This window comes from Lynx canadensis, chromosome B3, assembly GCF_007474595.2.
Source record: "Lynx canadensis isolate LIC74 chromosome B3, mLynCan4.pri.v2, whole genome shotgun sequence".
Classification (NCBI taxonomy): Eukaryota; Metazoa; Chordata; class Mammalia; order Carnivora; family Felidae; genus Lynx; species Lynx canadensis.
Window position 1 is genome coordinate 31,587,039 of NC_044308.2, and position 25,813 is coordinate 31,612,851.

Consider the following 25,813-nt stretch of genomic DNA (forward strand, 5'->3'; position numbering starts at 1 on the left):
GCCCGTTTCACGACGTACACGTGTATTACTGGGGCGTCTGCGTGGCTCAGTTGGTTCAGCATCCAACTCTTGATTTAGCTTGTGGCCAGGATGCATGAAAGGAGAGGCGAGAGACAGGAAGAGAGTTACAGAGAGAGTGTATGAGCCCTGGAGTACTATTGGATCACCAGCTTTTTACCTTGACTTTTCAAATTTATGTCAATGAATTTTTATTTATTTGTGTATTTATTTTTGTTGAAGCCCGTTTGAGCTGGATTTTTGCCACTTGCTACTGCAAGAATTCTAGCTAATACTATTCTACAATTAAATGTGGTACGAACATGGAGCTCTTCCCTGCTGGAAAGGGAAAGGTGACTGGGGTAGTCACAGTTCTTGATGGCAAGTGACAGAAAGCCAGCTGGAGTTAGACGATGCAGACTGGGGGTTTACCGGAAGGCCAGAGGAGTAGCTGGGCCTCTAGGGCCCTGGGAACAGGAGCCAAGTCCCGGCTGTGACTAGTGTTCTCTGTGGTGCTATTCTCTGAGTTGCTGTGGCTCTGGCTTCGTCCTGCCTGTTGGCTTTTCCCCCTCTGGGCGGACAGAACATGGCCTTCTATCTCAGCATTTGGCCACTATCGAAAGACTGATGCTGTTTCCTCACTTGAACTTCAGAATGCTCATGAATGGCCCGGCCTGGGTCAACTGATACTCAAGGAGAACTGTCATCTGTGACCAGAGGGGAGGGTTACTTGGGACTCACCTCTGTTTTGAGGGTCTTTTCCAGAGGAGAGGGGCTTCTCATGAGACGGGGAGCCCCCTTACAAAGTGTCTTCCACAGGAGTGCAAGTACTGGTCAGCTAGTCTGTCTCAGACACCGTGCTGGGGGCCATCTGGGGTTCCAGGAGCATTCTTACTCCCTGCAGATTTTGCAGGGATTGAACGATAGACCCAGATGTCAGACAGGGTCAGGTTCTTGGCTTCACTCTTGGAAAAAGTGGATAGAAGGACCAGGCTCCCTTCCCGTTCTTTCCTGACTTGGCCTAACTTACTGTCACCAAGACTGCTAGCTGGCCATGTTGTCGCCAAAGGGAAAACTGCATTTCCCAGCCTCCCCGTAGCTAGGTGCACTCGTGCGGTCAGGTGCAGCCAATGAGATGTACTTGGACCTGTGTGGTACCTCGAGGCTCCCTTTCTGTGGGAGAGAATAAGTTCCTATCTTGGGTAAGCCTGTACTTTGGATTTGCTGCTTATCCATCTGAATCTGATCCCAGTCAATATAATCACCATCTTGGTCACAGACAACATTCTAGATGGATCTAAATGTGTACTAGCTCCACTCTGAGGACTACAGGGAGGCTACGGAATGCGGGAAGCAGGAGGGGGAGGAGGGGATGTGGGCTTTGTAAGCCCCGGCCAGCCCTCCCGAGAGAGCCAGGAAGGACTCCGGGTCCCGCTCACTGGTCCAACCTCACCCATCAGAGAAGTCGGGGGTGAGGTGGGTGCTGATTTTTCCATGAGCAGATGAGGGGCCTGAGCATTTGCCAAGGGCCCCAGAGCTGGTAGGGGGTAGATATGAAACTGACCACATATTTGGCAGACTCTTAAAATTGTTGATGCTTTTCCCGCTACTTGTGGGTGTTTGTCTGAGTCGGAGGTCGAAGGCATAGGGAGGCATGTCCAGAGCGACCTGGTGTAGTGCGGAGGGTGTGAGGCCCATGCAAACCTGAATGCACGAACCTGTCTCATTTCTGGGGCCCGATTAGTGTGTCTTCAGGGCTTTGGTTTGAGCTCAAAAATCTGACATTTAAGCATTCTCATAGGGAAGCAAAATGAGAAAATGCCGTCTGTGTGACTGTCCCAGAGTTTCTCCTGAACCGAGTCTCCTCATCAGCCTCCTCCTGGGCTAGTTGTCACTTAGGTGAGAGCCCGCCGGCCCCTCTGCTCAGGGCAGCCTCGTGAGTGGGTGGGCAATATCCTGTGTCCCTTCTAGGCCGTGGGCGTGCTTGCCCTTGTGGACCCTATGACTCTGTAGTGTCTTCTCCGTTTCTACAAGGCCATCAGGAGCTATTCGATTCCAAACAGCAGAAACCCCAACTCAAACCGGCTGGAAGTATAAGAGGACTCATCAGCTTATGTCCTGGAAAGGCTCAAAGTAGGCCTGGCTTCTCGACACCTTTCTATGAAACCCCCTGTTGTAATTCCAGGATGGTTGCCAAACATCTCCGGGGCTGCAGGCTTCCTCCGTGCAGATTAAAATATGCCCATGAGTGCCCTGACACTTCCTTTAAAAGGTGTAGCCAAGTTCCCTTCTCCTTGAGTGCTCTTCCAACACCTAGAAAAAAGCAAAAGTGAGTAGGCCCTAAAAGCCCAGGAAGAGGCCCACGAGGTGGACAACGGAGGCCTCTGACCAACAGCCAGGGAGAACCGCGCCCCCGGCCAGTGGCCACTGAAAGGTCTTGAAGCAGGGCCACTTTAATCCAATGAGCTTGGCAGTTGGTCCTCAGCCCCGGCCGGACCTCAGGTGACAGCAGCCCCTTGTGAGAGACCCTGAGCTGCAGCCACCCAGCAGAAGCTACTCCTGGATCCCCGGCCCATGGAAACTGAGGTAACAAACATTTGTTGTCTTAAGCCACAGTTTTGGAACAATTGGTTAAGCAGCAATAGACAACATATTCAGCTTGTCCAGGGAAGACGATGTGCTTCTAGAAGTTTGTTCAGGAAAGAGAAGAAGCTTCTGTCTCAGAAGCCTCCAGCAAAACCTTCCTCCTAGAGGAATGTGGGGGCCACTCAAAGTACTTGGCTCTAAGTCAGGAATTCGTGAATTTTACCTTGGTTCTGCAATTCTGTGAAGGAAAACAAGTTGATTGCTTTTCTTTTCTGTTTTGTTCTTTTCGTTTCTTTTTTTTTTTTTTGTGGAAGCTCATTGCCCCAGTGCTGCCTGTGAGACATGACCTTCCCCGACTGATGTCATTCCAGGCTCAAGGTCATCAGTGAGGCAAAACAGCTCCCTCTAAACTCTCTTTATCAGAAAGTTCATGCCTGGATGGGGCAGTGGTCCCTCCTCCTGGGAGAGCAGTAACCACTCTTGATAAGTGCAAATATATATGTATATACACACGTGTGTGTGTGTGCGTGTAGATATATGTATTTTATTTATTTATTTATTTATTTATTTATTTTGCTAAAAAACTACTCTAAGGTTTTTTTTTTTTAATGTTTTTATTTATTTTTGAGACAGAGACAGAGCACGAGCAGGGGAGGGGCAGAGAGAGAGGGAGACACAGAATCCAAAGCAGGCTCCAGGCTCTGAGCTGTCAGCACAGAGCCCAACACGGGGCTCGAACTCACAAACCAAACCGTGAGGTCATGACCTGAGTGGAAGTCGGACGCCCAGTCGACTGAGCCACCCAGGCGCCCCTGCTGCTCTCAGTTTGTTGAAAATGGTCCAACACTATGTGAATCCTGGGTCAAGTGACTGTATAGGGACAACATTCACTGTCATGGGTGATCTATGGGCTGCCAAACGTAACAGAAGGGGTCAGGAGGACAACAGTTTGCGTGTGTGTGGTAACAGCTTTATTGAGATATAATTCACATACCACACAATTCATCCACTTAAAAGGCACAACCCAGCATTTTTTAGTATATTTGCAGAGTTATACAACAACCACCATAATCAATTCAATTAATTAATTAATTAATAATTAATCAACATTTTCATGTTCATCACCCCAAAAAGAAACTTCATACCTTGTAGATATCATCCCCTCTACTTTCTGTCTCTTGTTGGTGTGTTTTCAATATATCTTTTGTTTGCCAGCAGATAAGATTCTGAAAAAAATGGAGAGAAGTTATATTGTCCAATGTCAAATATAAGATACAGTGTAGATTGTTGTCATGAAATGTTCTCCATGGCATGTGTGTGCTTTCTGACATACACATTTTTATCCAATGGGCTGTAGTTTTGTTGAAAGTCTATTATGATTGATCTTTGTCATCTGGGAAGGTGTTGGGTGCAGGGAGGGGATATGTGGGGGGTGCTGGCCTTGGCTGGGATGGACCTTGTGGTGTGGTATAGTGGTAGGGGTTGTCAAGGCAGTCCAGAGAGCTTGTGTGGGGACAGGGAGAAGTTGACATTCCGGGTTGGGTGGTGACCTGATTTGCCAAGATCTTGGAGTGAGTCCAGAGTGGCCTGACCACAGACCTCACTCAAGAGACCCAGGGCTCCTTCTGAGTCAGCCATGTTGAATCTTGGCTCCAGATCAGGGCCAGCTGAGGAGGAATGACGAGGATTGGGGTTCAAGGTGAAATTCTTTTGTTTTGAGTTTCTTCAAGGCCTAGTGCATGAAGGCCTTCTCAAACCTCCTCTTCCTCTCCGGACTTCCCATCTCTCATCAGCCAGGTGCCTACTCTGTGAAAGTCTGCAGTGATCGCTGAGTTAGCCTCACACAGGCTGGGGGTAGGAACCAGCCATGCCTCTCCAAATGGCCACTCTTGGTTTGGGTCCCTGTAGCTCTTTGCGGTTGGGTGGGTGGGCTCAAGGCCTGGCTTCAGGCCTGCCTCTGTTTCTGCTTTGTTCTAGTGACTCAGGGCAGGTCTCTGCCCCTCTCTGGATCTCGGTATTCTTCTCTCTATAAGGGGAGACCAAAGAAATGATACCTAAGGGCCTTTCTCACAGGTCTCAGCCTGTTCAGTTTAGGGGCATTGGTCACTGGTCTACAGGCACAGAGTGACACAGAGTCACAGAGTGCTTATCATTTGCCTTCATTTTGTTCCCTTAGGCCTTCTCAGCAGCATGGCAACAGGACTGAGAGTCCAGGTCTGGGAGAAGGACCCCCTGGGATTTTTTTAAAGTAGGCTCCACACCCAATGTGGGGCTTGAACTCACAACCTTGAGGTCACGGAGCCAAGGGACCAGTCTCCCCAAGGGAGTCCCTCCCCAAGGACTGAGCTCCCCAAGGGACCACCTGGGTTTTGATCTCAGCTGTGCCTCTGGTTAGTGTTGTAACTTCAGGCAGATACCCATCCTGTCTATGCCTTGGTTTCCTCATCTCTAACACAGGGAAACTATTAGGACCTACCTCGTGGTGAGATAACGAATAAGCGGGATAATGCACGTAAGGTACTCTGCACACAGGAAATGTCCAGTATGTTCTAGGACACGCACGTGGAAAGTTATGGGGCTTGCCCAGGGGTAGAAATGGAAAACCAGGATCTTCTCAATGTTCCCAAATCCAGATGCTTGTGAGGCAGGGGGCCTGGGAGCACACCTCTCTACTTCTGTTGGGCACTGGTCTCGTTTATTTCCCCTTGGCAGTGTGTTGACAGGGGCTGTGGGAGATTCTGGAGCTGTGGGCCAGGGTACTGGGATGCGAGGGATGTGGGTGGCCTGGGGAGTGAGCTGTAGGTAGTTGGACAAGGCCATGTCCTGCTCACGGGGGGCCAAGTTCTTCACTCTTATAGGGGTGCAGTGTGGCGAGACACGGTGCCTAGGGCGTCACTTTCCTTCTCGCAACTGTCTCTCCCCACCGTCGTCCCGAGCCCTGCTCATCATTGCCAGGCATAGTGTGACCCAGAAAGAACTTTCTGTGGAGCCCATTTCCCTCCTGTCCCCACTGGCCTTGCCCCACTCCCTCAGTCCCCTCCACCCAGGCTCTGGGCCTGCTCCCCGCTCTCCTGGCCCTACCTCCTACCTGGGCTCTCTTCCCTCTGGTGCTCGCCACCTGAGCAGGTTCCCCTTATTTGGCCCAGGCACCCTGAGGTCAGCTGAGGAGGGTGCTGCCCCATCCAGGCCCTGTCCAGGTGCCCTTCCCCCATGGACATGCTCCTCCAGGGGGAGGTCCACGCCCAAGAGTCATGGAGCGCAAGGCCTGTGGGCAGAGTTCCAAAGACAGTGTCCCCCGACTTCCAGTTGGACCCTATCGGGGGTCCAACTCATTGGACAGAGGTGGACCCTCAGAGATGCATCCGTGTCTCAGGGTAGCCAGTCGGTAAGAGGTGGCGCCCTAGTCCGGGCCGGTTTCATTCGAGCTGCGATCTAACTCCCTCTGTTCCATGCGTCATTTGTTCTCTAGAATGATCCTTCGATGGCTGCCTTGGAGAGAGCACGACGGACAAGAGCCCAGCAGGCTGTGGATGGTGCCCTCAGCTGGCCTCAGTAAGGCAGTTCGGGGTACAGGACACAGACGGCACAAAAACCGACAGGAATGAGAAGTGCCAGCTCTGGCTGAGCCTCTCCGCTCTCCCCTGGAGATGTGGCCCTCTCCTGCCTCTTGCCAGCCTTCTGTACATGCTCCTTCTTTGTCCTCTTCCTGGGGTTCTCATCTTCTCCTGCTCCCACCCTTGGGGGCCCCTGAACGTCATCCTTCTCCTCGGAGGCTGGAAGCCTCCCTGCGGCCTCGATTTCGTGCTGTTCCCCTGGACTGTACCCTCCATGAGGACAGCGCCCATGTGTCCCTCCCCTCTGTGTCATCACCTAGCCCAGTGCCTGGAATAGAGGAGTGGAGCGCTACAGGTGTGGGAACAAATCAATACACCTGTCCCCACTACGGTCTGGTCCCACCCGATCACCCAAGTTGACCTCAAACCTTAGAGTTTTGAACTTAAAAGAGTAAGGCACAGATAAGCCCAATCACGGCGTGTGATGTGGCTTTTCTAAGAGATAGTTCAGGAGCATTGAAAGTACGAATGCCAGTTTTGGTGCAAATGCAGTAGGACACGAAACTGTGCAAACCCGATGACCACAGCTATGTGCACAGACCCCCCTGAAGGGCTTCTGGGTCAATGTGGTGAGGTTTGCTCTCTGGAGACATCAGCCATGGCGAGGCACGTGAGACGTTCCATACCAAAAACGTGGAAGATTGTTCCTCAGGGCAAATGACCAGCCTAAGTGAAGAGTCATGTAGCCGCTGACTTTGGAGATCTGTCAGAGTCCTCCCTGATGACCCTGCCACAGTGGGACAAGTGCCACTAACGTGCTCCAAACTCGCCAGCTTTCTGGGTTCTGCAGGACTTCTAGCAGACCGCCCCAAATTGGTAGGCATTTCAGGAAACTTCTAACATGAAAGACAGGGTCCAAAACAAACAGAAAAAGGAACCCAGAGGAAACAGGGACAATACAGAGAGCAAAAGAAAACAAAAACACCCAAACAAACAAAAACCCCAAACAACTAAACAACAACTGTATGATTAATATCTTTAGAGAGTTTTGAGGAGCCGTTATGTCCATATCGTGTCCATAATCCAGTGGAGGGGTTGGAAGTGAGAGCAGGGAATCTCTCATTAGGTGGGATGAGAAGACATGGAAGAGAAAAGAAAAAATCAGCAGCAGGTAAATCCAGAAAGTTCCTATATGATGAACAGGAGTTCCAGAAATAGAGAAGGGAGGAAATGGAGGGGGAAATTCCTAAATAAACTGTACAAGAACGTGTCCAGAAATTTGAGGATGTGAGTCTCCAGATTAGGAGGGTTTACCAAGTACCCAGCCCGGACCCGATGAGTTTGACTGTGTTGAGAAGAGAGTTCCATTCCCCTCTGGGAAATGGCATCAAGAGTTGCGAGGGCCGGAGCAGAGGACTGCTATTTTCCCCTATAAGCTTTGAAGTAACATGATGGTCAGTTGCAGATGTTATAGCCTAGTGAGGCTGCCGTCCTCAGTTATTCAAGCACGAATGTAGGTGCTGCCGTGAAGGTAGTTTGTAGATGTGATTCAAATCCATAATCGGTTGACTTTAAGTAAAGAAGATCACCCTAGACAATCTGGGTGGGCCTGGTTCAACCAGTTGAAGGGCCTTAAGAGCAGAGCTGAGATGCCCCTGAAGGGGAAGAAATTCCACCCGTGGGCTGCAGCTTCCGCTGGTGCAGAGTCCCGCCTGCGCTTCTAACGGCGCCACCTGTGGATTTCAGACTTGCCCAGCCAGCCCCACATTGCATAAGCCAATCCCTTACACGCCTACTAGTTCTGATTCTTTGGTTGAACCTGTGACAGACTTTTAGCAATATCATTGTATATTATTGTATCATTCAGAGTTGCTAGTTATCAAGAACAGAATTCACTCCGGCTAATATTTCCTAGGGGAGAGTTTATCAAGAGATACTACGTAGTTCACAGACTCTCGGGGAGGGTGGAGAATCGGGTGTCAGGAACGTCACCCGAATCCCATCCCAGAGGTGCCTCGGTGGCCACCCCCTGATCTGCACGGGTCTCACCTGTGCTGCAGCTGGCCCTGGCTGAGGGTCTCTGCCATCACGTGCCATAGCGGGTTTCACGTGGCGCTCCCCTCTTCGTGTCACTACCTGCTCAACCAAAATTTCATGAGAGGACGCCTGACTGGGGAGCCCCAGCTATCTGCCTGCATCCCAGGCAGGGTTCCCTGCATTCCAGGGACGCTGGAAAAGTGAGTTTCTGGTTTCTGCCTTGCGTGTGGAGTCCTTAGTTGGAGAATCTCCAAAAAAAAAAAAAAAAAAAAAACCCAATCTGTGAGCATTTGTGCCTGGGCAGCCCCACCCTGGATACCCAGCAGGTTTTGATAAAAGCCAGGACCACATTCAGCAGCCCCGACTACAGTGAGAGTCTGCCGGCTGCCACCAGAGCCAGCCGGACAGATGTTCGGGTGTGGCGATGCTGTCACCACTGCTGGGACCCGCTGAGGGAACTGCGGCCTCTTCCCTGCCAGGTGGCAGTGCCCCGCACAGTTTCTGGGGGCCCAGGCTTCCAGTACTCCTCCCCATTCTCGGTGTGGGGTCAGGGTGGCCCATGCTGTGCCCCAGTGGCTACGCGCTGTCCCTTGACCCAGGGACTTCCTTCTCCCTCCACCTTAGGAGCAGGGAGCAGCACCTAGCTTGAGTCAGGTTTAACTCGTACTTAGTGAGGCTGTGTCCTCTTTGTAAAGGCCCGTTGTTTTTTTTTTTTTTTTTTTTTTTAATTTTTTTTTTTCAACGTTTATTTATTTTTGGGACAGAGAGAGACAGAGCATGAACGGGGGAGGGGCAGAGAGAGAGGGAGACACAGAATCGGAAGCAGGCTCCTGGCTCTGAGCCATCAGCCCAGAGCCCGACGCGGGGCTCGAACTCACGGACCGCGAGATCGTGACCCGGCTGAAGTCGGACGCTTAACCGACTGCGCCACCCAGGCGCCCCAAGGCCCGTTGTTTTTTATAGGCAAAAGAATCTGTTAGAAAAAGACGACTTTTTTTTTTTCCTTTACATTTTTATCACGGTAACTTATATTCCCTAAAACGCAAATATCACAAATTCATGGCTCAGGTGAATTTTCACACATGTGAACACACAGATCAGGACAGAGGACATTTCTAGCACCCCAGAAAGTTCTCTCATGCCTTCTCCCAGTCGCTACCCCACAAGAGAACCACTTCTAACACCACACGTTCATTTAGCCGATTCTTGCACTTGACTCGAGTGGAGTCCAACAGCATGGACTCTTCCGGGTCCGGCTTTTTTCACTCAACATCAAAGACTCAGGAGATTTTAATTTTTCTTGTTTGTCCTTTTCCTCAGTGTTCTACAAGGAACAAACACAACTGTAATTTAGTTTATTTTTTTATTTTAGAAAAAATTTTAAATGTTTTTATTTATTTTTGAGAGAGAGAGCGTGAGAGACAGAGACAGAGCACAAGTGGGGGAGGGGCAGAGACAGGGAGACAGAATCAGAAGCAGGCTCCAGGCCCTGAGCTGTCAGCACAGAGCCTGACTCAGGCCTTGAACTCGTGAATTGTGAGATCATGACCTGTACCGAAGTTGGATGCTTAACTGACTGAGCCACCCAGGCGCCCCTAGTTTATTTATTTATTAAAAAAAAAAATTTTTTTTATATATGTATTTATTTTTGAGAGAGAGACAGAGTGTGAGCAGGGGAGGAGCAGAGAGAGAGGGAGACACAGAATCCGAAGCAGGCTCCAGGCTCTGAACTGTCAGCACAGAGCCTGACGCTGGGCTTGAACTTACGATCTGTGAGATCGTGACCTGAGCCGAAGTCGGATGCTCAAACAACTGAGCCCCCGGGAGCCCCGCTCCTAGTTTATTTTTTATAGATAGTATCTTTAAAAATAAATGATAAGTCCTGGGGCCCCTGGGTGGCTCAGTTGGTTGAGCGACCCACTCTTGATTTCAGCTCAGGTCATGATCTCACGGTTCGTGGGTTCGAGGCCCGCTCTGTGCTGACAACTCAGAGCCTGCTTGGGTTCTCTCTCCCTCTCTCTCTCTGCCCCTCCCCTGCTTACGCTCTCTCTCTCCCCCAAATAAATAAACATTAAAAAAATAACGATAACAACACCTGCCATTTTCAGAAAATATAGATTTTTTTTTTCCAAGCAGAAAAAGTAGAATTTTAAAAATCAGGGAATTGGGGCGCCTGGGTGGCGCAGTCGCTTAAGCGTCCGACTTCAGCCAGGTCACGATCTCGCGGTCCGGGAGTTCGAGCCCCGCGTCAGGCTCTGGGCTGATGGCTCAGAGCCTGGAGCCTGTTTCCGATTCTGTGTCTCCCTCTCTCTCTGCCCCTCCCCTGTTCATGCTGTCTCTCTCTGTCCCAAAAATAAATAAACGTTGAAAAAAAAATTAAAAAAAAAAATCAGGGAACTATACAAAAAACAGTTTATAATTACCTCTCTTTCTCTCTCTCTCTCTCTCTCTCAATCAGCAATGGGGCCGCAACTAAGATGCAGGCTGGCCCAAAGCTGCAGGGTGGCTCTGACCTCCTCCTCCTGGGCCCCAGGTTGTCCGTGTATGCTGAGGGATGTCTGCCAGCGGCTGGGTCCCTACAGCAGGGCTCAGCCGGAGGCCCCAACACCCCAGCAGAGGAAAGGCACAAACCTGTACCATTTCAGGGATCTGCTGGAGCTGTAGTGAGGACAGAGGCAGAGGGGTCTTCCTGTGCTTCGGGAAGTTTTTCTGGCTGCAGAAATCCCAGACTGAGTCTCCCAAGTCTCCCAAGTCACCCCAAGTCTGGGAGGGGCTGTGTGTGGGCTGGAGCCAACAGGCCAAGGAGGGAGGCTGACTGCTTTGTCAGCTCGTTTAGCCTTGACTTGCTGCTTATAAGCTGGGCCGCAGGGGCCCAGGGCCAGAGTCACCCTGGGACAGCATGCTGGCCAAGGGGTTCCCTCTTCGCTCAGTCCTGGTCAAAGGCTGCCAGCCCCTCCTGAACACCGCACGGGAGGGTCCAGGGCATCCCAGGGCGCCCACTGGGGAGGGGGCTGGGATCTCCACTCAGATTCCCCGCCCCTTCAGCGAGATCCCCTCCCCGGGAAACAACGGCTGGCTAAACTTGTACAATTTCTGGAGGGAGATGGGCTCACAGAAAATCCACTATCACCAACTCCAGAACTTCCAGAAGTATGGCCCCATTTACAGGTAAGCCTGGCAGATTGTGGGGCTCATGGGATAGGGTAGAGGGCTGCCCATCCTAGATATAACAGGGCTCCATTAGGAAAAACTGTTCAAGAGAGAGGTCTCAAACATAAAGCCATTAACATGAACTTAAAGTCAAGAAATTTAGGATGAAAAAATCTGCTTATAGGCTCAAAAAAACAGCCAGCAACTCAAGGTTCTGTGAAACAGGAAATACCAGACATCGCACCGCTGGTTTAGGCCGGGGGTCCCCTTCCCCAAAAGTCCTGCCCTCCATTCCAGGCTCTGGTCTACTTCTGACTTGTTTGTTCCTTGCCTGGGGCTGGTGGCAGGAGAAGGGAGAAGGCTTCCCAGACAATGGGTTCAGTTCCCTGCCCTCCATTCTAGGCTCTGGTCTACTTCTGACTTGTTTGTTCCTTGCCTGGGGCTGGTGGCAGGAGAAGGGAGAAGGCTTCCCAGACAATGGGTTCAGTTCCCAGCCCTGAGGCCTCAGGTCCTACGGGCTTTGAAATCGACTGGGGGGGAGGTAATCAGGGCCGAAGCCCTGTTAACTGCCTCCCTGCCTCAGCCGTCCTTAAGACAGCTTGGAAGGTAAGTGTGTCATCCCACTGTGGGAGGAAACTGAAGCTGGAGAGGTAAGGATTCTTGCCCTGGTCTCCTGCTGGGGTGCCGGCCTCACCCCTCAGCCCTGCGCAGCTCTGGAGCAGCTGATTTTGTCCCTTCCCCTCGGCTGGGCCACAGCTCCTCTTCTCCAGGCATCTGCCTTGATTTCTGCCTCAAGGAAGGGGCCTTTGGTCTTTTAGCCTCTGAATGTGCTTCCCCCCCTTTCCCCTATTCCGAGGGACGGGGTCTGCGGGCTGCCCTTGGTGGGAGGCCTCACTCGTTCTGATTTAGCTATGCACCTTCCAGGCACACCTGGGCTTTGTTCTGAGCAGATACTTAAGAGACTGGAGGTGGTGGAGGTGCGGGTTGGGGCAAGGAGGGGACCCAGGGAGGGACGGTGCATTTTCCTTTAAGTGAAAGGGTCAGGATGGGGAAAGGGCATTGATAGGATATGTTGGCTGTCTTGAAGGGGGGGTCAGGACGGGAGGGCAGGCAGGGCAGGCGTGTTTGTGGAGGGGTGCAGCTGCTCATTGGTCAGGGTTCCTTCCTCCTCCTCTCCCATCAGGGTTCCTACCTCCTTCTCTCCCAGAGCTGGTTGGAAGCAGGGAGTCCCATCCCCCCCCCCCCCCCCCCCACGCATTGCCCAGCACTGAGAAGATGGATCCTCCCTTCCTGCTCCCTTCGCTCCTCCTCCTTCCCTGCTACTTCTCCCTCGGGTAGGAACCTAGGAACTCGTATTTTATCAAGCCCCTTCTGTTTTCTGAGTCACTATCATCTGAGCCTCTCGACGCATCCTCGTATTTGATGTTACTATTCACATTTTACAGATGGAGAAACTGAGCCAGGAAGGAGAAGGTCATTCCTGCGTCTTGCCAAGGTCACACAGCTTGTCAGGGCAAAGCCAGGGCTATCTTTGGAACCCCAATTGTCTGACTTCTAGTTCAGTGTCACTGTTATGTTCTAACTTATAGCCCAGAAATGATACATTTGTGAATAAATGAGAATAAACAATTCAGAAAATATAGACAAGCACAATGGAAAAATTGCAATCAGACACAATCTCAATTTTGATAGTATGTATATTTTTTATTTGAGAGAGAGACAGTGCATGATGTAGGGGGAGAGAGGCAGAGAGAGTAGAGAGAATCTCAAGCAGGTTCTGCATTCAGAGGGCCCAAAGATGCAGGGCTCGATCCCACAACTCGGATCATGACCCAAGTGGAAGTCAAGAGTCGGACACTCAACCTACTGAGCCACCCAGGCGCCTCTCAATTTTGATAATATTTATGTAACATTAAGAATGTGAATATATTATGTATGCTGTTTGTTGGGGTCCCACAACGACATATGGAGGACTTCTTTCCTCTTTTCTCTCTTTAATATAATTTTAAAAGGCAGCACGGTAGTCCGTAGTGTGGATAAGCCTTATGATGGTAGCCAGTTCTTTAAAGTGGACATCCAGCCCTCTCTGGGGTTTTTTGCTATTAGACACGAGGCTTATCCATCAGGCATCATTGTCACGCTTCAGATCACTGCCTCGGGCTAGATTCCCAGAGTTGGAATTGATAACAATGGCAGTTCAAGGATTTTGCTGAGCTGGGTGGGGGGGGATGGGGCTAGTGGTGTGAGGTCGCTTGGTAGCTGGAAAAACACGGAGGGGATTTTCTGGGAGGCCACAGACAAAGCCCAAGGGAACCTGGGAAGGTAGGCTGGGGTGCAATGGGTCAGTGGTTAATGAGGGACCGCTCCCTCTCCCCTCTTCCTCTTTCTTCCCCTCCTCCCCCCTCCCCCCCATCTCTTTGAGGAAGGGGGAGGGGAGAGAACTTGGCTTGGACCTGTGTGTTTTTATATGTTGTCTTATAGGGTGTCTTGAATTAAGTTTCTTAGGCAAAAGGCAGATGCAAGTGAGAAGTGGACTTTTCTGCTGTTTCCCCACAGTTGTGGTTTATGTTTTTCAATTTTTTACTTAAATGTTAGCACGCAGTGCAATATTGGTTTCAGGAGTAGACTTGAGGGGTTCATCACGTACGTAGAACACCCAGTGCTCATCCCAAGTGCCCCCCTTAATGCCCATCACCCATCTAGCCCGTGCCCCTCCCCCCATCAACCCTCAGTTCTCTATCTTTAAGAGTCTTTTGTGGTGGTGTTTTATTTATTTATTTTTTCAATTTTTTTTTTTAACATTTATTTATTTTTGAGACAGAGAGAGACAGAGCATGAATGGGGGAGGGTCAGAGAGAGAGGGAGACACAGAATCTGAAACAGGCTCCAGGCTCTGAGCGGTCAGCACAGAGCCCGACGTGGGGCTCGAACTCACGGACCGCGAGATCATGACCTGAGCCGAAGTCGGACGCTTAACCGACTGAGCCACCCAGGCGCCCCTGTGGTGGTGTTTTAATAGAGACTGTAAAGTGCTTTGTGACAGGTATCTATGCCCGAGGCCTGATATTTTACCAGGGTTTTGTTTGAATAGAGACAAAGTGCTTTGTTGGAGTCTGAGGAGAGGCAGGGTGGCTACTCCCAGAATTGCAATCCTAGAGCCTAGAAGGGACTGGCTGGCCGGGCCTATGGACTACCTAGAAAGCTACCCCGAGTCCCTCCAGTAGTGACAGGACCACGCTGTTTCTGAGCTCTGCGGTGGGTGCGAGGCGGGGAGGGTGCTGAGGCTTTGGATGCCCAGGAAGAAGGGCGTGGGAGCGAGGATCTGATGGTCCACAGTAGACCCTGGGTGGGGGCAGGCTCGTCCTGGGGCCAGGCAGCAGCTACCGTGATGGCAAGAGGAACATAAAGCTGTCACTTATCCAATGCCTGACTAGAGTCACTTCCATAGACTGTATCATCTTGTCCGTCAGCAACCCTGTGAGACAGGTACTGTATCTCCATTTTATAAAGAAGGAAATGGACTCAGAAGGGGTGAGTGCCTTGCCTCGGGTCACACAGCAAGGAGTGCTGTGGGATCGGGGTCCACTCCCAGGACTGTTTGCTCTGCAGTCTTGGCCACGAGGCGGTTATATGTGAGCTGGGCCCCATCCTGATTGCCCCGAGTCTGCATGGCTCTCCGGGAACCCACCCTAGCTTGTCTCCTCTGTTCCCCCAGGGAGAAGCTGGGCAGCATGGAGTCGGTTTATATCATCGACCCTGAAGATGTGGCCCTTCTCTTTAAGTTCGAGGGTCCCACTCCAGAACGATTTTCCATCCCACCGTGGGTGGCCTATCACCAGCATTTCCAGAGACCCCTCGGCGTCCTGTTGAAGTGAGTCCTGGGCCATCTCCGGGGAGCTGGTGGGAGATGATGGGCAGCTGTGCCATGGGGCCTCTGGGCAAATCCCTGGCATCTTCCTGTCACCATAAAGCCGCTGATGGTGAACTGCTCTGCCAGCCTTCAGGGAAGTGCTCAGGCTGAAGATTGTAATGAGTAAATAAAGATCTAGAACAGTTCTCATTTATTGGTTCACGCTTTAAGACCCATCTTTTTAAAAAAAAAAATTTTTTTTTAACGTTTATTTATTTTTGAGACACAGAAAGACAGAGCATGAACAGGGGAGGGTCAGAGAGAGAGGGAGACACAGAATCTGAAACAGGCTCCAGGCTCTGAGCGGTCAGCACAGAGCCCGACACGGGGCTCGAACCCATGGACCGTGAGATCACGACCTGAGCCGAAGTCAGACACTTAACTGACCAAGCCACCCAGGCGCCCCAAGACCCATCTTTTTGAGCACCTGCTGTGTGCCAGGCTCTGGGGTACAGTGACAAGGAGGGCAGGGCCCCGCCACCGTGAGTCTAAAGGGGCAGTGAGAATCGCGGACAAGTCGGTGTATGTAAGTGTAACGGACACAGTTGTCCACCAAATCGCTCATCAAACGTTGACATGTGACCATGTCAAGTGTTGCTGAGGATACAGAGAGATGAGAGTTCTCGTGGCTTGCTCGCGGGAGTGAAAGCTGGTGCCGCCACTTTGGAAAACGGTTGGGCATCGCCTCCTGTGGCTGAGTGTTCACACACCTACAAGACAGCAGGTCTGCGCTCAGGGATAGACGCCAAAGCACGGGTCCCCAGGGGACGTGAGCTAGAGTGGTTGAGCAGGGCTGTTCATAAGGCAAAGCCCAGGAAACCACCTAAATGCCCGACAGGAGCGAGAATGAGTGAGTGGTGGCACACACCAGTCAAAGTGAATGGACTCAGTGACCCGCAACCATCCAGATGATACTTAGAAGTGTAAAACTGAGGGAAAAAAGCAAGTCATGACAGTTCTTTAAAAAAGTTAAAAACAGGGGCACTCAGGTGGCTTAGTCGGTTAAGCACCGACTTTGGCTCAGGTCAAGATCTCGCGGCCCGTGAGTTCGAGCCCCACCTCGGGCTTTGTGCTGACAGCTCAGAGCCTGGAACCCGCTTCAGATGCTGTGTCTCCCTCTCTCTCTGCTCCTCCCCGGCTTGTACTCTGTCTCTCTCTCTCTCTTAAAAATAAATATTAAAAAATTTTTTTCAAAAGCTGAAAACAAGTATACATTTATTATTATAGTTATTAACATTTATTTATTTTTGAGAGACAGAGACAGAGCGTGAGCAGGGGAGGGGCAGAGAAAGGGAGACACAGAATCCGAAGCAGGCTCCAGGCTCTGAGCCGTCAGCACAGAGTCCGATGTGGGGCTCGAACCCATGAACTGTGAGATCGTGACCTGAGCTGAAGTCCAATGCTCCACTGACTGAGCCACCCAGGCACCGCCCCTTTTTTAAATTTATTTTTTTATTTTTTAATTTACATCCAAGTTAGTTAGCATATAGTGCAATAATGGTTTCAGGAGTAGATTCTAGTGATTCATCCCCTATGTATGACACCCAGTGCTCATCCCAGCAAGTGTCTTCCTTAATGCCCCTTACCCATTTTAGCCCATCCCCCTCCCCACAACCCCTTAGCAGCCCTTAGTTTGTTCTCTATATTTAAGAGCCTCTTATGTTTTGTCTCCCTCCTTGTTTTTATATTATTTTTGCTTCCCTTCCCTTATGTTCATCTATTTTGTACCTTAGATTCCTCGTATGAGTGAGGTCATATGATATCTGTCTTTTCTCTGACTAATTTCGCTTAACCTAATACCTGCTAGTTCCATCCGCATAGTTGCAAATGGCAAGATTTCATTCTTTTTGATTGCTGAGTAATACTCCATTGTAAATATGTACCACATCTTTATCCATTCATCAGGTATACATTTTTAGAATAATTATAGATCAAACTATATACAAAAACAAGCAGAGGAGTCAGGGTGGTCCCCTTGGCCAGGGAGGCAGGAAGTGGGAGGACCAGGTCGGCCTATGTAAGTTACTGTCAAGTTCCTAGTTTTCGTGTTGCCTGGTGAGTTTGTAATAATATCCTTATAAACAAGCGAAGCCCTCAAACTGCAAAGAGGGCTTTGTGTGGATCTCTTTCCAAGTATGGGCCGTAAGCTGAGGTCTATCATTAACCCAGTTCAGGGCACCTGAGCTCCCCCACCAATGGTGCTGGTGGGACATAACCAGGGGTGCAGAGGAGGAGAGATTGGCCAGTTGTATCTGTGCAGGGGCCAGAAAAGGTGAAGTCGAGGGGCACTTGAATGGCAGGAGGTGAACATCAGCCAAGAGGAAGGGCATGTGTGCCGCTGAGGCAAACACTAGAGGATTTGAAAGTTACTTTGAGGTTCTAAGAATAGGAGTTCTTGGCCACAGCAGCAGCGGGGTAGAGGCAGTGGGGGGAGGTCGGGGTTTTGTTCTCCCTACCCTCTTTCTTCCTGCCTCCATGCCAGGCAGAAGCTGGGAGATGGGAGGCCCAGAGTGATGGGGGTGGAAGTGAGTGCTGGGCTCTGAGCTGTGGCTCGGCCTCCTGGGAAAGTTGAGTCAGCCCCCTCTGTGTCTGCCAGGCCTGGGGTTTGTGACCATCAGGGCCTGAGGGCCTGTGTTTTCTCAGGAAGTCAGGAGCTTGGAAGAAAGACCGACTGGCCCTGAACCAGGAGGTGATGTCTCCAGAGGCCATAAAGAACTTCATTCCCCTGCTGGACCCAGTGTCTCAGGACTTTGTGAAAGTCCTGCACAGGCGCATCAAGCTGCAGGGCTCCGGAAAGTTCTCAGGGGACATCAGTGATGACCTGTTTCGCTTTGCCTTTGAGTGTAAGGAGACTGTTTCTGCCTGGCAGTGGTCCTGTGGGTGGGAGAACCCAGCCTCCTACCTTGAGACCCAGCACAGATCCTGAAGAAGCATTGGGATTGGCTTCTGGGATGAACTGCTGGACTCATCCTCTACCTCTCTCTCTCCTGGGACACTGACCTTCGAGGTCTGGGAGGGGAAGGGACAGGGGAAGGGGGTTAATCTAAATGGGGTAGCTGAGGATATGTAGGGGTTTTATAGATGGGGTAAGGAGTCAGGCAGTATGGGAAGAGGGAATGGTGCATGCAAAGGCCTGTGGCTTGATGGCCATCATGTGATCACTGCAGGAGATTCGGGGTGTCCAGAGTTTGGTATGAAGTCAACATTCAAATTCCTGACCAAGTAGGCAGGAAACACTTGGGGCGCTTGGGAGTTTTTAGGTCCAGCCAGAGTGGGTCTTGGATGGCCAATCCACTTTCCTATATGGCCTGTTTTGGGAGATAGCCAATTTGGTCACTTCCAGATGAGAAATTGATCTCCCTTCCCAGGAGGAAAGCCCAGAGGCTGCTTGGGGTGCTGTTGGAGGGTGGGAGGCGCAGTTTCAGTCCCGCCTGGGCACTTTCCCTGCTGGAGACTGCTTCCTGCCACCCTTTGCAGGGTCTTCTACTCGCCCCTCTGAAGGACCTGAGTGGCTCCCAGAGGGTAGCTTTCCCTCAGTCCTGCCATTTCCACTGTTTGGGAGTCAGGCCTCAGTTTCTTTACTGAAGGAGCCTGAGGTTGGGTGCAGGAGATCCTCTGGGTTGGCGGGGGTGGGGTTCCTGGGGGCTGAGGCCCTCAGATGGCCAGGTCGAAAGGGGCTTTTCTGCCTCCCCCTGCAGCCATCACCAACGTCATGTTCGGGGAGCGCCTGGGGATGCTGGAGGAGGTGGTGGACCCTGACGCCCAGCGGTTCATCAACGCTGTCTACCAGATGTTCCACACCAGTGTCCCCATGCTCAACTTCCCCCCAGACCTGTTCCGTCTATTCAAGACCAAGACCTGGAGGGACCATGTGGCTGCGTGGGATGTGATTTTCAATAAAGGTGAAGGCTGGTTAGCCAAGTCTGGGGGCCAGGAGAGCCCTGTCTACCCCAGAGGGTGGGAAACCCAGGCCTGGGATGGGGTGGGGGGGGGGCGGGGAAAGGTAAGAAATCTCTGCTCTCTGGTGGGCAGGGAGAGGAGGCAGGAAGGCCCCGGAACTCCTGTCCATGGTGGCCTAAAGGCTGGCTGTTGGAGATGGTTAGAAAGAGGATCAAAGACATTCATCATATTCTTCCCAAGAGCCCAGGATCTCCCGAGGGTTAAGGACTGGTGCTCCAGACACAGCTGTGCTTGGTGACAGATTAGGACTTTGGTGAGCGAGACTGGTAAGGTAGGGTGGAGAAGGCAGATGGGGGTGTGGTGTTGACCTCAGACCTAGAACCATATCCCAGCTCTGCCCCCCCCACCCCCAACACTCTCGTGACCTTGGGCAAGCCACTCCTCTTTAGGGCTTCTGTTTCCTAATCTGTAAAATGGGGATGATCTCACCTCCCTCTCTGGAGCTGTGGTCAAGAATTAAATGGATATGAAGGGCTTAGCAGAGAGTGTGTGCTCAGTAAAGTGGCAGCCGAGCAAGCTGGGCTCTTGAACCCGCAGGCCCTTGGTGCCTGCCCTCCCCTGCCCTCCCACCTGCAGAGAGCTCACTCTTCCTTTCTCCTCCTGCACAGCGGAGGTATACACCCAGAACTTCTACTGGGACCTGAGGCACAAGAGAGATTTCAACAATTACCCCTGCATCCTCCAACGCCTCCTAAGAAGTCACAAGCTGCTCTTTGAGGATGTCAAGGCCAACATAACAGAGATGTTGGCAGGGGGTGTGGACACGGTAAGGTGGCCGAAGGCACATCCTGTCCCTTCCTGTGTCCCGTGCCCCTTCCCCACCAGTCCACCTCGTTGCCTGAAACCCTACCCATGTGGGGTGGGCCTCCCTTTCTCCGGTTGCATTTCTTAAATCCTAATCCTCTAGGATGAGGAAGGGCCAGGTCACATGGTCACCCATGGTGCATAACTTGAGGCTGATCTGCCAGGTTTTCTTGGCCTGTGAGAACGGAGCACCTGGGCATAGGTGGCGGGCCCAGGTTGCGCCTGGAGCCCTTGAGGGAGGGAGGGGTGCTCCAATCAAAGGTGGAGGACACAGCTTGCTCGATTCAGGAAGGCAGGCAGGACCGCAGAAGATCTGGGAGCCAGTAGAACATCCTCCCCCTTCCAGATGTCAGTCCCCCATGGTGCCCCCTGTGTCTGGAGGCATGCTCTGTGGTCTCTCCCTCAGGCCCTCTCCACAGGCGGTTCAATACCCCAGAAACTTCTTGACTGTCAACATGTCTCTGGCCTGTGTGCGGTCCCTTTTACCACTATCTTGAACCTTCCCAGGCCGCTGTGATAGTGAGGGCTCATTATTTAGTGTTTATGGAGTGTTAGTTGTGATTCAGGCATCGAGACCGTAAAGATGAATGCTAGAGACCCCAAATGTCCCAAAGGGCCCGGGAAGGAAGGGCATATCAGCGTGCCGGGGCTGTTAGAACAAAGTACCACAGACCGGGTGGCCTAAAACACAGAAATTTATCTTCTCACAGTTGGAGCTAGAAGTCCAAGAGCCAGGTGGCTGGGTTGGTTTCTTCTGCGGCCTCTACTTGGCTTGTAGATAGCTGTCCTCTCCCTGTGTCTTCACAGGGTCTGTGCACGCATGCGCACGTGTGTCTGTGTCCTAACCTCCTCTTCTTAGAAGCACAGCAGTCCTGTTAGATTACGCCCCACCCACGTGACCTCATTTCACCCTAATTCGCTCTTGAAAGGCCCCACGGCCCTCAGTGTCCCACGGTGAGGTACTGGGGGGTCAGGACTTCAGCCTGTGAACTTGGCGGGGACGCGGGGCAGCCCACGACGAGGAGGCTGCATGGGCGCCGATGACCACCACGCCGTGTTGTAGGGTCGGCCGACCAGGCATGTGCCGAGTTACTGACGGTGCCCAGAGGAGGGAGAGAAAACGGTGGCCTTGTAGGACAGGGACAGCGCCCCATAGAGGAGCCGACATTCAGCTTGTGTCTTGAAGGCTGCTGCTGAGAGGAGGGAGAAGCAGAAATTTCAGGACTAGGGAGACACGTGCCAAAGCCCTCGGGTTAGTAACTTTCTTTCCTGGTATCGGATTTCTGTTGGGCTCTAACAGCGGATTGTTGGTCTCTGGGACAGGATGCAGCCGAGCCTTTGAGCATATTTTAAACCTAGTTCATCATCAGTTATGTAGAAGACAAAACCGCTCACCTATTTTTGGGTAACATTTTTTAAGCCTGTCCTAGGGGCGCCTGGGTGGCGCAGTCGGTTGAGCGTCCCACTTCAGCTCAGGTCATGATCTCAGTCAGTGAGTTCGAGCCCCACGTAGGACTCCGTGCTGGCAGCTCAGAGCCCGGAGCCTGCTTCGGATTCCCTCTCCCCCTCTCTCTGCCCCTCCCCTCCCCAGCTCATGCTCTGTCTCTTTCTCTCTCTCAAAAATAAAATAAGTATTGGGGTGCCTGGGTGGCGCAGTCGGTTAAGCGTCCGACTTCAGCCAGGTCACGATCTCGCGGTCCGTGAGTTCGAGCCCCACGTCGGGCTCTGGGCTGATGGCTCAGAGCCTGGAGCCTGTTTCCGATTCTGTGTCTCCCTCTCTCTCTGCCCCTCCCCCGTTCATGCTCTGTCTCTCTCTGTCCCAAAAATAAATAAACGTTGAAAAAATTTAAAATAAAAAATAAAAAAATAAAATAAAATAAGTATTAAAAAAAATTTAAAAATTAAGCCTGTCCTAGATGGCAGGCAGGCTCCTAAGCTTTTCACATGTATTAACTCATTTAGTATTCACAAACAACACTATGAGGTATGTTACTATTATCCCTCTGTTTTAGATGAGGAAACTGGCGCACAGAGAGGTTAAGCAATTTAAGGTCACACAGTTGGTAACTTAGTTGACTATCGTATTCACTATCTCCCAAGTACCTAGTTTGTGTCAGGCCTTGGAGGTGATAAGACCATTACACACATTTGATCTGAGCCTTAAAGGAGTACATCGTTGCCTCCTAGGTTTGGTGGGGGGCGGCGGGGGTGGGGGCGGTAATTCTAGAATGAGCAAACAGCATGAGGAAGATTTCTGGGCTTCGGGAGCTGTGTGTAGCTAGAACATTAGGGGGCAGGGGGCCTGGGAGCGGTAGGCAAGTGTTGGGGGGAGCCTCACGGGTCAGGCAAAAGCTTCTGGGGCCAGGTAAGGATTTGGAGCTGGGAAGTGGCCTCATGACATTTTTTCCGGAGTGCCCCTGCTGGGAGGAAGGAGGAGACCAAAATATGACCCTTGGTCAGATAGCAGCATGTCCTGGCCCCAGGAGGGAGGGCTGCTTCAGCCTGGGGTCCCCCCTCCCCGTGAAGAATCTTGGACTGTGGGGCTTGACGAGTGTCACTCACGCTTCAGTGAAGGGCTACTGGTCACTGACTCCGGCTAATACTGAGATGGGCTGGTCCATCCCAGAATAGACCGCATTGCTCATTGAAACACGGATGGAAAACGGGTCTGGTGGCTCTGGTTTCAGTATCTTTGGGCCTCACTTTCTTTTCTGTTCCCACAGGCAAGGACTAATGTTTGGGGAAGGTCTAACGGGAGAGGGGTGGGATGGCAGTCATTGGGGAGTACAGCCCTTACAGTAGTAGGATTTGGCTTCCAAAGGCCTCTGGAGTCCTCTGGAAGAAGGCACCAGCTGTATGGGTGACTCTGCTGGCTGGGGAAACAGGTAGGCGCTGGTGACATCGGGGACGAGGGCAGGGACAAATGCTGCCCCAAACATTCCTGCCTGGGGGGTGAGGCAGGCTCTTTGGACGTTTGCCTGTCAAACTGTGTTTTGCTTTCGTGGACGGTGGCCTCTGGATGCAGGGATGAGAGTGGGCAAAGATCCTTGGAAGTGAGAATTTAGCATGGGTTTAGATGCCTCAGGAGTGACGGGTCCTCCTTGTCTTCCACACCGCACACTCCCTGCCAGACGTCCGTGACACTGCAGTGGCACTTGTACGAGATGGCACGCAGCCTGAAGGTGCAGAAGATGCTGCGGGAGGAGGTCCGGGCTGCCCGGCGCCAGGCCCAGGGAGACCTCAGCATGATGTTGCAGCACGTCCCGCTCCTCAAAGCCAGCATCAAGGAGACACTGAGGCAAGCCCAACCCTCCCAGGCCCACCCACCTCATCCCCCACATCCCTGGGCAGGGCTGAAGGGAGGGCGTTGGTAGGAAGTGAGAAGTCCGGGGAGACAGCTGGGAATGGCGAGGGAGGAGAGAAGAGTACGGTCCGTCCCCAGATGCCCCCGGGGCACTGGGGCTGAGATGCCTTGCTGGGTGTACAGGCTCTGTCCAGGCCTCAGGGCATCGGCTTCCTTTTCTGTTGTTTTAAAGTTTATTTATTTATTTTGAGAGAGAGAGAGAGAGAGAGAATGAGCACAAGCGGGGGAGGGGCAGAGAGGGGGAGGGAGATCCCAAGCAGGCTCCGCGCTGACAGCTGACAACGTGGAGCCCCGACGTGGGGTTCGAAGTCATGAACCGTGAGATCGTGACCTGAGCCGAAATCAAGAGTTGGACGCTTAACTGACTGAGCCACCCGGGTGCCCTGGGGCATCAGCTTCTGAATGCCTTCCTCCGGCAGACTCCACCCCATCTCCGTGACCCTGCAGAGATACCTTGAAAATGACTTGGTTCTTCGAAATTACATGATTCCTGCCAAGGTGGGTGCAGCGGGGGCGGGGGGGGGGGAGGGGGGGCGGGGCTGCCGGCTCTGCCAGTCAGACAGAGGAGGCTGGGGACAGACTGCAGTTGCACACAGATGGGTGGCGATGAGGGTTTCTGTCCCCTCTTTCTCCCTGGAGCTGGCTGGTGCAGCAGTCCAAGTAGGAATGAAGGGCAGGAGTACTGGGCATAGTGCGTGATGGTCCCTGGAATGTTGCTGGAGCCCAGGGTTAGGAGGGAGGCCCCACTGGGTCTCGGGAGCCCTCTGGGGTTGAGGAAAGGGCTGGACAATCCCTTGAGCCATCCCTGGCCTTGAGTCTTCAGTCCTGCCCATCTGATGGGTGAGGCTCAGGGAGGGGTGGGAACTTTTTCAACGTCACACGGTGGGTGGGGTCCCGTGCTGGAACACTGGGCAGCCTGGCTGGGGAGCGGGGGTGGGGAAGCTGAGTTAATGCTCCCGGCTGGGAGTAGATGAAGCCTCTCAGGCCTCTGCCCACCTTGTCCCCAGACGTTGGTGCAGGTGTCCACCTATGCCTTGGGCCAAGACCCCACCTTCTTCCTCAATCCGGGCAAGTTTGACCCAACCCGATGGCTGAGTAAAGACAAGGAACTCATCCACTTCCGGAACCTGGGCTTTGGCTGGGGTGTGCGGCAGTGTGTGGGCCGGCGGATCGCTGAGCTCGAGATGACCCTCTTCCTCATCCATGTGAGTCCGGCCGGGGGCACCTGGCCACCCTGGGCTGGCCATGGCCCTAATGAAGGCAGTGACCCTCCTACTCTCATCTCTGCCCGGAGCCCAGGGAGTACGGGGCTGGGGACATCTGTCTCCCATTATTTGCCTTCCTCCTCCCTGACAGTTTCGGGCTAATCTTCTTTTTTTTTTTTTTTTTTTTTCGGGCTAATCTTCTTATGGCCCATCGGTGTCCCCTGGCCATCTGTTACCCCCCAAGCGGGATGGGACGGGTAAGGGGGTGGGGGGGACAAGGTTTCGTTGAAGCTATAAGGCTGATCGAGGGGACGAGGCACTAGTCATGCATTTTCAGGCACTGTGCAGGGCCAAACAGGAGCTGGCGGTGAGTTCCTCCAGTCACTCACGACAGGTGACATCTACAGGTGAATGAGCCTGGCCCCGGGGAGACAGCCCCTCCCCACCTCTCCTCTAAGCCCACCACCCCTCTTTCTCAGATTCTGGAGAACTTCAGAGTTGAAATGCAACATCTCAGTGATGTGGGCACCACATTCAACCTCATCCTGATGCCCGACAAGCCCATCCTCCTCACCTTCAGGCCCTACAGCCAGGACCCACCCCAGGTGTGATTAGAGAGGGTGGACGCTGCCTCTCCCACCTCTCAGGCCAGCAGGGGTGCTGGAGGAAGGTCGGGGTGGGGCCCATGGCGGTTCTGCTCTTCAGTCCCCAGCCCCCCTCCCCTGCTCCTTTTGGGCCAGCTCTGGGAGGAGAAAGTTGGCCAGGGCACCCCTCTTTCACGCCACCTCTTCCCCTTCTTTTCCTGACCCGTGAAGGCAATAAATGGCCGAACCGTGTGAAGTGTTCTCATTTCCGCCCGACCCCCGAGTGATCTATCGCTCCTGTGACGATGCTCCCTGACCTGGGTCAGCAACGGGATCTGGGCACGAATGGGGCACCCAGGGCAGCTTCCCTTGAAGCCAATTCTATTGGGACCCACCTGCTCAGGAGCCAGTAGGATTAACCCCCTTGCTGCCTGGGGCTGGGGGCAAGGCAGAGCGGGTGGCGGACTATTGCCACTGTGCGGGGAGCTCCCGGAGCGGCGGGCAGAGGGACAAAGGACCCGGCTTCTGTTGAGGGAACAGGGTGGTCTGAGAACAGACTTCCGGGCAGGCCCACCTATCAGGAATGAGGTTCCTGTAGACCTCTGACTGGCTGAACTCAGGGTGGGAGTTCCCTATGGGGTCATGAGGACTTCCTGCCAAGG

General features: G+C 52.6%; 1 protein-coding gene across 1 annotated transcript; it reads left to right on the forward strand.

Annotated features, from left to right (window-relative positions):
* The first annotated feature begins 11,073 nt into the window (after positions 1–11,073).
* Positions 11,074–25,385, forward strand: LOC115515680 (cholesterol side-chain cleavage enzyme, mitochondrial). Its single transcript, XM_030317715.1, has 9 exons — positions 11,074–11,342; positions 15,040–15,195; positions 17,878–18,077; positions 18,933–19,136; positions 19,803–19,960; positions 23,130–23,296; positions 23,782–23,860; positions 24,370–24,567; positions 25,047–25,385. The coding sequence occupies exons 1-9, from the start codon at positions 11,074–11,076 to the stop codon at positions 25,176–25,178; spliced, it is 1,563 nt and encodes a 520-aa protein (XP_030173575.1). The 3' UTR covers positions 25,179–25,385.
* Positions 25,386–25,813: the final 428 nt, after the last annotated feature.

Excerpts from the sequence above, each read along its gene's own strand:
- LOC115515680 (XM_030317715.1), top strand. The coding sequence starts at position 11,074 with ATGCTGGCCAAGGGGTTCCCTCTTCGCTCAGTCCTGGTCAAAGGCTGC. Across the intron at positions 19,137-19,802 it reads GGATGTGATTTTCAATAAAG|CGGAGGTATACACCCAGAAC; the intron begins GTGAAGGCTGGT and ends CCTCCTGCACAG. Across the intron at positions 19,961-23,129 it reads TGGCAGGGGGTGTGGACACG|ACGTCCGTGACACTGCAGTG; the intron begins GTAAGGTGGCCG and ends ACTCCCTGCCAG.